Below are 13,924 nucleotides of genomic sequence, written 5' to 3' on the forward strand. Positions count from 1 at the left end.
TATAGTGGCACGATCTCAGCTCACTGCAATCTCCGCCTCCTGGGTTCAAGTAATTCTGCTGGTTCAGTCTCCTGAGTAGCTGGGACTACAGGCACCCACCACCATGCTCAGCTAATTTTTGTATTTTTAGTAGAGACGGGGTTTCGCCCATGTTGGCCAGGCTGGTCTCGAACTCCTGACCCAAATGATCCACCCACCTCGGCCTCCCAAAGTGCTGAGATTACAGGCATGAGCCACCACGCCTGGCCTGGTTGGCTTTTTAATCTCTCTGATTCTCCCATTGCACACAGTCATCCAAGGAGAGCCATCCACGGTTTAGGGGCTGGGAAGCATGGGTCCAGTTAGAGGTGGGCGGAAGCTGGTGAGAACTACAAATCTCTCAGCCATGCCTCGCTGTGGCATCCTATCTCTGAGCCTCAGCCTCCCCATCTGTGCAGGGAGGAGTTGAGCTCAGTGATGTTCTAGAATTGTGTGGCCCCTAGATCCCAGGCTGCCTTCTGGGGGTCCCAGCATTTTACATCTAGGAGTCCTGGTCTCCAGCCAGATGGCCACAGAGTGGGTTTTCAGAATGCCCTGGAGAGATATGCTTCTTCCTCAGCTGAGGGGGCCCCTGGTACCTCCAGCCCTTCTGGTGGTCAGCCCACGTGTCCTCACCTCTCCAACTCATTTGCCTGTCTGAGAGGCTGGCAATGGGCCCAGCCTGGGGCTTCTGTGTTCTCAAAGGACAGAAAAGGCATAACTCTGTCCTCAAGAGCTTGGCAGAGAACAAACCAACACCTCCGAACGACCAGACATAAACAGCAAGGAACATCATCAGCCCACTTGGGAATAGCCAATCACCAAATGCTTATAAGAATGTATAGTTTTTCCTTCCTTTCTTTTATCCTCTCTCCCTCCCTCCCTTATCCATCCATCTTCTCATCCATGCATGCATGCATCCATCCATCCATCCATCCATCCATCCATCCATCCATCCATCCATCCACATCCATCCATTCATCCAACAGATATTGATTCCTGGGCTGACTTCGAGCTTAACACCAAAGATTCAGCAGTAAGAGGGCAGGCACAATCCCTGCTCGGCCTGTCTGACCCTCCCCAACCCCCAATCCTGCCCCTTCAGCAAGCCTGCCTCTAATATTTGCAAGGCCTGAGACAAGAATACAAATGGCAGCCTCTGGCCCCAGTGCTTTCTCCTTCTCATCACTGTGGTTCTGACAGCCAGCAAGGGTGCTCATGTGTCCACATGTGGACAGCTCAGCCCGGATACCCAAACTCCACCATGCCTGCCTCCCCAAGTAGCCAACTCAACCATCCTTCAGGTCTGGGGGAGCTCACATAGCCATGCAGTGCTCCCCTGGAGGATGGGACAGGAAAGATCCCTGCAGCCCTGAGAGGAGGCTCAGAGCCATTTGGGATTCTGGGGTCCTGGGTACCCAGAGCATCGTCTAGAAGGGAGGGGTGCAGGTTTCAGGGGGGTACATCCCTTTGGCCCCACAGAGTCCCCACCCTGGGAGAGGGCTGCCTTTGGCAGAGGGCCAGAGGGAGACTGCTTCCCCCAAGCCCAGGCAGGGGTCCCCTTTGCCCAAGTCTGAGGGCTGTACTGCCTTCCATGGCCTCCCACAGCCTCCCAGGACAGTCTGGGGGAGCTAAGGTCCCTCCCGGTTCCCTCTCTCTGCCTGAGTGGTGTTGCCTGCCCCTCTGGTCAAGAGTGAGTCAGTGCTGGGGCCTGACAGGCTGTGTCTGTTCAGGGGTGGGTGGGGTCTCAGCTGCCCCAAGTTTGCCCAGGAGCTGGTGAATCAGTGCTGACCCAGCTCTGCCCTGGCCTGGCTGCCTGTGCATTTGTTAGGAGGATAGCAGATCGGCCCAGTCAGCCTGACGGGAATTGCTGAGACACCAGGCTGGTTTCCTGTCTCCGAGGGTCAGGATGTGACCCTGGGCCCCCTCCCGGAATCCAGGCTCCGGCCTGCCCTTCAGGGACCCAGCGAGATCCAGCCCCTGCCCAGCGGGGCTGTCTGCAGACCTGCCCAGCACACGCACTGAGCAGCACTTCCCCAAGGCTCTCGGCTGCCACCGCCCATCCACCACCCACCCACAGGAAATCTGAGGATTCTGAGGGATGGACGGGAAAGCCACTTCTCTGTGCCAGAGATCGAAGAAGCCGGCCATAGGTCAGGAGGGATCGGGCTGGCTGCTAAGAGCCGCCACCCCCACTACCACGTCCAGCCCCATGCCGCTAGGCCTTTGCTGTGCACTGGCTTCTGCCTGGAATGCCCTCTACCCTGCTCTTGGGCTAGACACCAGGGGTCTTTTCCCTAACGCCCCTCCCTCCTCTACCTTCAGTGCTCATCGCCCCATCACCTGTGGCCCCCTGAAGCCCCACTTGCTGATCCCACCACTCATACCAGGGCTGCTGATGCCACCTCTGCCTCCCTGGCTCTACCTTCTGTCTGCATCATCAACACAGGCTGGGCACAGAGTGGCACCTGGTGAGGGCTGCGCAATGGGGACTGTGAGCTCTAGACCCCACTCTTAGGGGATGCCTGGGGAGGAAGGTGCCTCCCAGGGAAACCACAGGTTCCTCAGTGGTCACAGCAGTAGGGGCTGGTAGCATCATGGGCTCAACCCTCAGAGCAGGGAGACAAGAAGAAGCAGGAGGAGGAAGGCCCAGCTCCATGAGGCTGGACCTCAGCTTGCCCTGCTGAAAATGAATTCACAGCCCTGCCCCATTAATCTTTTTTTTTTGTTGTTTTGTTTTTGAGACAGGGTCTTGCTCTGTCGCTCAGGCTGGAGTGCAGTGGTGCGAACTCGGCTCACTGCAATCTCCGCCTCCCGGGTTCAAGCGATTCTCTTGCCTCAGCCTCTCTAATAGCTGGGATTACAGGCACCTGCAACGACGCCTGGCTAGTTTCTGTATTTTTAGTAGAGATGCAGTTTCGCCATGTTGGCCAGGCTAGTCTCGAACTCCCGACCTCAAGTGATCTGCCCGCCTCAGCCTCGCAAAGTGCTGGGATTACAGGTGTGAGCCACCGCGCCTGACCTGCCCCATTGATCTTGTAGCAATAACCATTGAGGTTCAAATTATTCAACTGATACGAAGACATTCTGTAAATGGTAACAACCCTGGCAAAATGAGGATGTTCACAGATGAGAAATGGAACCCAGAGAGAAATAATAATAACAATAACCGTAGCCACCATACGCTGAGCCGTCGCTCCAGGCAGGTCCTGTGCTTGGTGTTTTGCTTGCACCGTCCTGATGGATTCTTACAACACACCTGTGAGGTAGGTGCTGCTAATGGGTCCAGGTTTCCCGTGGGAAAATCAAAGCTCGGAGGTGGCCCAAGGCGATGCGGCTCTCAGAGGCGGAGCCACAGTTCAGCTGGAGGGCTGCCTGGCTCCAGAACCTGTGTTCTCAACCCCTGCATCAAGGTCATACAGCGGCGCACACATTTGTGCACGCATGCGTGCATTCACTCACACGTTCAAGAGTTACTTGGGGCCAGACGCAGTGGCTCATGCCTGTAATCCCAGCACTTTGGGAGGCCGAGGTGGGCGGATTATTTGAGGTCAGGAGTTCAAAACTAGCCTCTCCAACATGGTGAAACCCTGTCTCTACTACAAATACAAAAATTAGCTGGGCATGGTGGCGGACGCCTGTAATCCCAGCTACGGGAGTCTGAGGCAAAAAACAAACAAACAAAAAACAAACAAACAGAGTGATTTGGTGTAAGCCAGGCCCCTGGGCCAGATTCTGCTACTCTGTGTTCTCAGGTGAGCTCCTGAGTCCGAGAAAGGTGTGTCTACCAGCAAGTGGGGAGAAGGACCACCCTCTGCGCACCAGATGCTATGCGAGGTACTGGCCAGGGACAGATCCAGGACTGAACCCTGGGTTTCCTGGACCCCAGATGTCTCTACCACCTCCTCAAATGAACATCCCTCAAAGCCCTGGAGCCTGCAGCCTGGCTCCTTGAATTAAAAGCTGGAAGCTCCCTGGAGCGAGTTCTCTAGAAGAGGCAGAGGCTAACAGGGAGATTTTGTTGTCATGAACTCAAGGATCCTTGGAATATGGCATGAATTACAGTGGCCCCCTGCCATGCCCCTAAAATCCCTCCAAGAACTGTCATTGCCCACGGGATAAAGATCAAACTTCTTAATATGGCGACAGGCCTTTGCCATCTCCCCTGTCCTGCTGGGGAACCTCTAGCTCCTGCCACCTGATGACCCCAGACAGAGCCTGTTCCCTCTGCCTCCGCATTCACTCTATTCTGTGCTCTTCCACACCACCTCCTTCCTTGGTGAGCTCCTGGACATCCATGGTGTTTCTTCCTCCAGGCCCAAGTCTCCTTAGCTTCCAAGATCAGATGAGGTCGGATGTGTTCAGGATGGTGTGGCCGTAACAAGCCGTGCCTAATCCCGTAGCAGCTGGAGTGCCCTGGCCCTGTGCCCCCTGAGAATGCACCAGTCCCCTGGATCCTGGCTGGCTATCTACACACCTATCTCCCATAGACCTAGACACCTGCCTAGGGGCCCTCCTCTCACCCTGGCCCAGTATTGAGCAATTAGGGTTGGGGGATCCCAGTCACCCAGAGGAGGCACAGGGACCTGAACATTAAAACAAACAACGCGAACTAACAGAGGCAGTCGTATTTTGAATATCATTACCAAATTTGAAAAAAAAAAAAATGACAATGCCTATGAAAACCACACAAAGTGTGTTTGGCACTATCTATGATTTGGAAATTATCAAAGCCCACAGTCCTCGTGGAGGGCAGGGCGGTGGGGAGCAGGGTCCCCCGATACTGGTGGTCTGAGTACTTTCTTATCACTACACAAACGCAAGGCAACTTAACAGTTTTGGGGGCAGATTGGCCATAAGTTTACCCGGAGCTGACACGGCGAAGTCAGTATCAGGACCGAAGGCCACATCAACCAGGTGTAATCTCCAGTCCAACAGGCCAGAAGCCACCTGAATACTGAGATCCACCTGGGGAACCAAGTGGCAGGCTGGCTCTGGCATCCCCAGGGATCTGGTGTGAACTCTGGCCCTGGGCATGTCACTCCATCGCTCTCAGCCAGCCTCAGTTTCCTTCTCCAAGAAGTGGGGATAATAACAGACCCTGGCAGATGAACCTTGGGAGGCTTAATACATGTGAGCTGCTTAATTCCTGGCATAGAGTCGGCCCTAGCACAGTCTCTAGCACATAATGCTTAACAAAGGTGTTGTTGTTATTCAGGACAGACGTATCAGACAAATGGATGGTGGGCTGGGAGCGGGGGTCTCCTGGGGAGAATCGTCTCCAGGCCGGCAGCAGCCTTTGGATCTCTGAGGGTCACAGATATTCAGCAGGGGACATTCCAGGGAGAAAGATCTGGGCTCAACTGAAAAGCACTTCTCTTTTTCTTTTCTTTTTTTTTTTTTGAGACAGGGTCTCACTCTGTCACCCAGGCTGGAGTGCAGTGGTGCAATGTCGGCTCACTGCAACCTCCACCTCCCAGGTTCAAGCGATTCTCCTGCCTCAGCCTCCCAAGTACAGCTGGGATTACAGGCATGCGCCACTATGCCTAGCTAATTTTTGTATTTTTATTTTATTTTTATTTTTTTAATTTTTTATTTTTTTGAGACGGAGTCTCACTCTGTCACCAGGCCAGAGTGCAGTGGCGCAATCTCAGCTCACTGCAACCTCCAACTCACTGGTTCAAGCAATTCTCCTGCCCCAGCCTCCCAAGTAGCTGGGATTACAGGCGCTCACCACCACACCCAGCTAATTTTTGTATTTTTAGTAGAGATGGGGTTTCACCATGTTGGCCAGAATGGTCTCGATCTCCTGACCTCGTGATCTACCCGCCTCGGCCTCCTAAAGTGCTGGAATTACAGGCGTCAGCCACTGTGGCTGGCCCAAGAAGCACTTTTCAAAGTCCAAGCTCCCTAGAGAGGAGCTGCATTCTTCTGAGATTCCGTGAGGTCTCCATCATTGGAGGTGCATAAGCAACACTCACCTGGTCCCCCCCACCCATCTGGCTCTTCTCTACTCAGCTCTTCCCACCTGAGTCTTCTGGTGGCACCCAAAAGATTGCCCTGATCCAGACCCTGCCCCTAGAAATGCCACCTCTTATGGGCCCTGTGAGATGCCCACATCACTCTCTTGGCAGGGGGCCTAACGAGGACTCAGCCACTGCCCCAGGGACAGCCACAAGGAAGGCACCCCTCACCCCATCTGCCTTGGAGCTTCCTCTGAGCCCCCATCTGACCCTGCCATGGGACACTCACCGTTGGGAACTCCAGGAAGAGGACATGGACTTCAAGGATGGCATTGGGGGCCTGAGCCACGCAGCCCTTCGAGACCTGGCTAGTGGTATATGTCACCTCACCCCTCTCGGGGCCCACAGGCTGAAGGTCACAATGGACTGTTTCTGCAAGACCTGTTGGAGAAACATCCGGAAAGAGGCCAGGTGAGAATAAGGTGATGACAATGACTCCTACTTTCCAAACGTCTCCTAGGGACTTGACATGAGCTAAGGGCTTTCCTGCATCATCACAGCCACCTTACAAGGTGGATATCATTATATTCGTTCCATGGATAAAAAAAACCAAGGCTAGGAGAGGAAACGTCTCCTGCCCAAGGTCACAGTGCTACTACGTATAGAATTGATGAATAGAAGGACACCCAGCTAAATTTAAATTTCAGATAAACAATGAGTAAATTTTTTTAAGTATTAGTATATTGCAAATATTGCATGGAACATACTTATACTAAATTTTCATTGTTTATCTGAAATTCGGATTTCACTGGGCCGCATGTATATATGTGTGTGTGTGTATATACACACACATATAGATCTACATATATACATACATATATATACATATATAGATATACATATATACACCCACACATATATATATATATATATATTTTTTTTTTTTTTTTCTTTTTTTTTTTGAGACGGAGTTTTGCTCTTCTTGCCCAGGCTGGGGTGCAATGGTGTGATCTTGGCTCACCACAACCTCCGCCTCCTGGGTTCAAATGATTCTCCTGCCTCAGCCTCCCAGGTAGCTGGGATTATAGGCGTGCACCACCACGCCCAGCTAATTTTGTATTTTTAGTAGCGATGGGGTTTCTCCATGTTGCTCAGGTTGGTCTCGAACTCCCGACCTCAGGTGATCTGCCCACTTCGCCCTCCCAAAGTGCTGGGATTACAGGCGTGAGCCACCGTGCCTGGCCAGCCTCCTATGTTTTTATTTTTTATTTATTTTTAAAAATTATTTTTTATTATTTTATTTTTTTGAGACGGAGTTTTGCTCTTGTTGCCCAGGCTGGAGTGCAACAGTGTGATCTCAGCTTACTGCAACTTCTGCCTCCGGGGTTCAAGTGATTCTCCTGCCTCAGCCTCCCGAGTAGCTGGGATTACAGGCATGCGCCACCATGCCTGGCTAATTTTTTGTATTTTTAGTAAAGATGGGGCTTCTCCATGTTGGTCAGGCTCGTCTCGAACTCCCGACCTCAGGTGATCCGCCTGCCTTGGCCTCCCAAAGTGCTAGGATTACAGGCATGAGCCACTGCGCCTGGTCTATTTTTTATTTTTTTGAGACAGACTCTGCTCTGTTGCTCAGGCTGGAGTGCAGTGGCAAAATCATAGCTCACTGCAGCCTCAACCTCCCAGGCTCAAGTGATCCTCCCACCTCAGCCTCCTGAGTAGCTGGAACTATAGGCATGCACCACCACACCCAGATAATTTTTGCATTTTTATAGAGATGAGGTTTCACCATGTTGCTCAAGCTGGTATTGAACTCCTGGACTCAAGAGATCCTCCAACCTCGGCCTCCCAAAGTGTTGGGATTACAGGCATGAGCCACCACACCCGGCTGATTTTTATTTGATGTATCTGGCAACCCTAACTTCATGGCAGGGCCTAGGTGTGAACCCAAGTCTCCCTCCAGGTAAGGCAGGAGCTGAGATCAGGAGACAAAGCTTCCCCTCTCTTGCCTCAAGGTGGTGGGAGGAATGGTCTGAAGGGGTTGAGAGTTCCCTAGCCCCAAGGAACAGGGCGAGCCGAGAAGGCGGCCCAGGTTTGGAGGCTGCCGGAGCAGACCCAGAGCCCGGAAACACAGGTCCTGAGGGAAAGGAATGGAATTTCACCCTGACCCAGCAGGGTCGGAAAAGGAAATGAGGCTCCTACACCTCGTCCTGAGGAATGTGCCGGGGGAAGGGGGCTCCGGAGGAGGGAAGGAGGACAGAAGGGGAGACTGTTTGGAAGTTTGTGTCTCCATCTTGTCGCGCTCACTTCCTGTTTTCTTGGAGATCAAAGATGGGCACGGAGAGACTGGCTTCATGTCCAGCCAAGGCCGGCTCAGAGGAGGGGGCAGGGAGGCTTCTTCTGAATCCTGGGCTGTCTGGAGCCTCACCGGCCTCCTTCCTCACCTTCCCACAGCACGTTGGGCTCTGGGCCCCAGAAGTCAGCAAAGGAAGTGAGATGGTCGCCCCTTGCCATGGCAACGCCATTCCCAGCTCTGTCTTGGGAAGGAGATCTGGATGAGGACTTCTGGCTGCCACGGGGGCCCAGGCCTTATATGTCCTCTCTCTGACCCTATCCTACATGTCCCAGGGACTCTGGAGTGCCTGGACATAGTGGCATTTTGGTTAAAAGCAAGCTCCCTGGAGCCAGGCTGACTTGGTTTGCCTCTCAGGCCCAATGCTTACCAGCTATGTGGCTTTGGTGAATGATTTCACCTCTTGGGGCTTCAATACCTGGTCTATAAAATGACAACAGAACCCACATGATCCACAGAGGTGGCTGGGAGGACTCCATGAGACTGGGCACATGGCAATTCTTTCTTAAATTTCTATTTGTTTATTTTTCAGACAAGGTTGCCCTCTGTCTCCTGGGCTGGAGTGCAGTGGTGTGATAACAGCTCACTGCAGCCTTGAGCTCCTCGGTTCAAGCGATCCTCCTGCCTCAGCCTCCCAAGTAGTTGGGACTACAGTTGTGCGCCACCACGCCTGACTAATTTTTTAAATTTTTAGTAGAGACTGGGTCTCACTATGTTGTTCAGGCTGGTCTCAAACTCCTGAGCTCAAGCAATCCTCCCGCCTCAGCCTCCCAAAGTGCTAGAATTACAGGTGTGACCCACCATGTGTGAGCCAGCATGCCTGGCCGGCAGTTTTCTCTTAATTACAATTATTTGACTGACTTCAGTCACTGTAGAATTGACTGTTCTAAGGGGTGGGGTGAAGTGGCGGGATGGGGTGGCCTCCAGGTGACAGTCCTCTGGGATGGAGAGGTCACTAGGGTCTCCCTCACCCCAACAAAATCAAGGGCTGGTGCCATCTCCTGTCTCCAGCCCCTCTGACCCACCAGCCCCCATGTTCTCCCCACCCTCTCCTTTCCTCATCGGTGAGCACAGGTTCCTTGGCTGTTACCTAGCTTAAGCCCCTCCTACTCAGATGGGGAGACTGAGGTCTGGAGGGACGGGACAGGTCAAAGTCTCACAGCACATGGCTGACCAGGCCGGGCCTCGGACCCGCGTCTCCCGACATGACCCAGTGTCTGGCCTGCAGATTATCGCAGCGCCTCCCTCCTTCCCTTTGGGACTTTCCCTGCCCCCTCCCCAGACTTCCAGGAACCCCAGTTCCTCCCGGATTGCTGGGGCCGCCTGGGGCCGCCTCCTCCATGCCGTCAGCCAGCGGGAGAGGCCACAAGCCTGGCCATTATGTAATGATCAGATAACAGGCCTGGCGGGGAGATCAGATAAGAGGTCCATTTATTTTGGGGCCTTTTCGAATCCTGGCCGCCCCCACCCCGCAGACGAGAATGGGGAGACAGGAGGGAGTGTGACGCCTGGGCCTGTCTCCCGGAGCCCGAGGCGGGCCCAGACCAAGTTGAAAACAATCCCCTGGCACCAAGGGAAACGCCAGGGCCTCCCGGGACTGGGTCAGAGGAGGAGCCGCTGGGGGCCTGGGTGACTGGAACCCCAAGTGAGAGACCCAGAAGCCACGTCCCACCACTGTCCCCTCTCCACCCTCGCCACCCACGTGCACACAGCACGTCCCAGATTTCCAGAGGGCTACCTTCAGCACCTTGGAGGATGATCAAGAAAAACAGCTCTGGAGCCAGATGGCCTGGGTCAAATCCCAGCTCTGCCTCTTAAAATGCTGGTCACCTTGAGCAGAAGCCTAACCTCTCTGAGCCTCAGTTTCCCCATTTGCAGACCACCAATAATCACTGCAGATGCTCCCATCGTGCTTACTGGGAGCCTAGGCAGCTTTACACGAGTGAACTCATTTGATCCTCACAGCAGCCTTGTGAGGTGGGCAACGCTATTACACCCATGCACACTCCAGGAAACTGAAGACCAGCTGCCCGAGGTGACCCAGCTACTAAGTGTCACGGCCTGGATTTAAACCCAGACAGTCTGGCTCCAGCAAGCAGCAGGCATTCACAGGCTGAGTGTGTCAGTTTGATGGGGTAACCCCTGTCGAGTGCCTGGTACTGAGTAGGTGCCCCAGACACAGAAGCTGTGAATATTATTTCATCATACTAGGACAGATACTTTTCTTCCTGCTGCCACCCCCCCTTTTTTTTTTCTGAGATAGAGTCTCGCTCTGTCACCCAGGCCAGAGTACAGTGTCTCGATCTTGGCTCACTATAACCTCCCCGTCCCAGGTTCAAGCGATTCTCATGCCTCAGCCTCCTGAGTAACTACAAGTGGACCACCACACTCAGCTAATTTTTGTATTTTTTGTAGAGACGGGGTTTCGCCGTATTGCCCAGGCTGGTCTCAAACTCCTGGGCTCAAGCGATCCACCCATCTCAGCCTCCCAAGGAAGATACGTTTCAACAAGGGTCTTTCTTGCTGCAATGGCTGCCCCGTCTTGTTCAGTACCCCCGGGCCACTCTTCACCCTTTTCAGGCCCAATTACAGCCTCACAGGTTTCCCAGCATCCAGCCCAGCCACTGCCCCCAGCCACCAGGAGGTCTCAGCATGCCTTGGCCCCGGGCTCCCCGCTGGTTCTACGATGCCTGCAGGGTCAAGTTCCTGCACTGCAGCCTACAGTAGAGGCGAAAAGCACAGCGATTTGACAGATGCCAAAGGTTCAGGTCCTGATTCTTCCACCCGCCAGCTGCCTTTCCATCCTCAGTGTTCTCATCTGTAACATGGGGATGAGGGTCATCATAACAGCTTCCCATGGAGTCGGCAAGCAGGCCAGTAAATTACACCTGCACAGCGCTAGGCCGGCTCCTGCTAAGTGGGGGTTGCTCAGGAACTGGTGACTACCATCACAATTATTTATGCCCAGTCAGTGGGGAGATGTGGGTTCTTCCCCTAAACACACCTCGCTCCTGCCTCTGCCATGCCCTTTCCCAGACCAACGCTCATCCTTTGTTTGACCACCTGGCCTTTTTTTTTCAATTTTGGAGAGTCGGGGTCTTGCTCTGTTGCCCAGGCTGGAGTGCAGTGGTGCAATCATAGCTCACTGTAACCTCCACCTCCTGGCCTCAAGCAATCCTCTGCCTCAGCCTCCCGAGCAGCTACAGGTATGAGTCATTATGCCCAACTAAATTTTAAAAATATTTGTGGAGAAAGAGTCTTGCTATGTTGCCCAGGCTGGTCTTGAATGCCTGGCCTCAAGTGATCCTCCCACCTTAGCCTCCCAAAACATTGGGATTACAGGCATGAGCCACCATGCCCAGCCCCTAGCGAACTTCTATTCATCCTTCAAAACCCTGTCCTGAAAATCTCACTGAAGCCAGTCCCTCCTTTCTTAGGTGCATCTGTCTTTGGGTGTCCTTGGAGAACCAGACCATACATGCCCAGGTGTGCTGTTTTGATTTGTCAGTGTGTCTGCACTCCCAGCAGACAGTGAGTTTTTCCAGGACAAGGATAGTCCACAGCATTCCATGTCCCAATCAGTTAGTCCAGGGCTCAGAGCAAACATCCACTTCCACTGGATACAGTGAGTTCTAGATTTCTCTTCAAAGAATCAGTATGTCAGTATGTTCAGTTCTTTGTCCTCCATTTTAAAGTTGAACTTCCTCATGGTTTCAGTAAACAACCTTTTCCACCAGTTCTAATCAGTAGTTCACATCTGTTCCCCTGGTCACCTGCTCCATCCTGACTCATCCTGGTCATGTGCTTTGACCTCACAAACCCCTGGTCACCTGCTTTGACCTAAGTCACCTTTAGTTACCTGTTCTTAACCATCTTTCCTGCCAAACTACTCACCCCGCCACTCTGGCTCATACCCCTGCTCTCTCTAAAATAGCTAATTGGAATTAGCTTAGACTGTGTGGTCCAACCCTAGCCCATAGGGGAACAACGTAGCAGTAGGGGCTACCTGCGTCAGGAGTAAGAACCCCTTCCCCTCCCTTGTTCAGATGCGCTCTCGCCATTACTCCATTCTTGAATCACACCCTTCTGTAGAAGTAAAAATTGCCTTGCTGAGAAAATTAAATTTATGTTCAAGTGCTATTTCTTTGCGGCACTGAGGAACAAGCATTTTGTTTCTAACACCACAAACATCCATTTGTGGAACTGGCTGGTCAGGGCTGCCTCTGACCTGCTGGGTGACCCACATCAAGTCCCCCCACCATTCTGGGACTCTGTTTCCCTATGGCTAGTGGGTGGGGAAGAGGGGGGGTGGATAGGACATATTCTAAGTTCTACTAGGGGTCTGACAGTCTGAGGTTTCACCTAAGGATGAAGGCAGGAGGAAGAGAGGGCAGGGCATAGATGGGGCTGCTGAAGGTAAAGGCAGGGTCCCAGGGGTTGTACCCCGGATGGGAGGGCCATTATGGGGACCAGGGAAAAGGCTGAGTGCCTGCGGGGAGAAGATCAGGCAACAGGAAGATCCCCATCCTCTCCACTGCGGCAGCACACTGCAGTGCTTAGGCCCAGGGCTCAAGCCCCAGTGGCTCATTTCAGGGCAGTGTTACTTGGGTAAATTTCTTCATCTGACTGAGTTATATGAGTACCTCAGTCTCCCCATCTGTCAAATGGGGGCAGAAAGAGTATCTCCTTTGTAGGGCTTTTGCAAGCATTAAGTCTGACAGTACACATACCACGCTTAGAGCAGCGTCTAGCATACTGTAAGTGCTGAATAAATGTCAGTTGTTATATCATCTCTTTATCCCACCCCCACTCCTGCCACGGGGGTTGAAGCCAGCTGAACCCTGGGTGAGGGTCCCCTTCAGCCTCCAAGGCTGGTGCCCCAAAGCCTGGGCTGGAACTAGGAAGCAGGGTCCCAGAGCCAAGGGTAACCAGTTCTTTAGGTCTCCAGCATTCAGGTCACAAAAGTTGTAGGGAAAAGAAGCTGAATTTGGAAGCAGACGGCCTGGAGTTGAAATCTGGACCTGTCATTTGTCCCAAGCTTCAATTTTCTCATCTGTAAACTGGGGATAGAGGCAAGGAGGAGCTGGCATTATGCCTGACATGCTGGGGACAGAGGAGAGGTGGCCGCCTCACTCTTGCCCAGATCCACCTCCAGCCCTGGGGCAAACGAATGGGTCTGTCACCAGAGGGCCCAGCACCAACACATCTGTGACCACAAGCAAGTCCCTCTGTCCCTCTGGGTCACATCTGTCTGGCTGGGGTGAGGGAGAATGCTAATGGTCACGTCCCCCGTGTCTCGGGGAGCCTACCCTCTCCTGGTTCACACGGCTCCTGCTCCAGGCTCTTTTTCCTCCTAGCAAATGGGAACGCAGCCTCTAAGAGACAGGTGTTTATGGTCTCGCTCTTGCGCCACTGACCCTTCTCCAGCAAGTCCCAGACTCCAACACAGACAGCCAGCAGCATGGGGACTTTAAGTCCTCCAGCAAAGGATCCTCCACACTCAGGAACACTCTTCAATCCCAGCCACCCAGCACAGGCCACGAGCCGCTGCAGCCTTGCTGCCAGGACGCAATCCACATGAAATAATCCAAAA

At 53.2% G+C, this 13,924-nt stretch overlaps 1 protein-coding gene across 2 annotated transcripts in view; it reads right to left on the minus strand.

Moving 5' to 3' along the window:
* ENG (endoglin) overlaps positions 1–13,924 on the minus strand; it is a 39,918-nt gene that overhangs the window by 21,750 nt on the left and 4,244 nt on the right. For both annotated transcript variants that reach the window (XM_031014561.3, XM_031014560.3), the window contains exon 2: positions 6,271–6,422. In XM_031014561.3, the coding sequence (XP_030870421.1) occupies positions 6,271–6,422 (152 nt within the window). The remainder of the gene's footprint in view (positions 1–6,270; positions 6,423–13,924) is intronic.

Source organism: Gorilla gorilla, chromosome 13 (genome assembly GCF_029281585.2).
Source record: "Gorilla gorilla gorilla isolate KB3781 chromosome 13, NHGRI_mGorGor1-v2.1_pri, whole genome shotgun sequence".
Classification (NCBI taxonomy): Eukaryota; Metazoa; Chordata; class Mammalia; order Primates; family Hominidae; genus Gorilla; species Gorilla gorilla.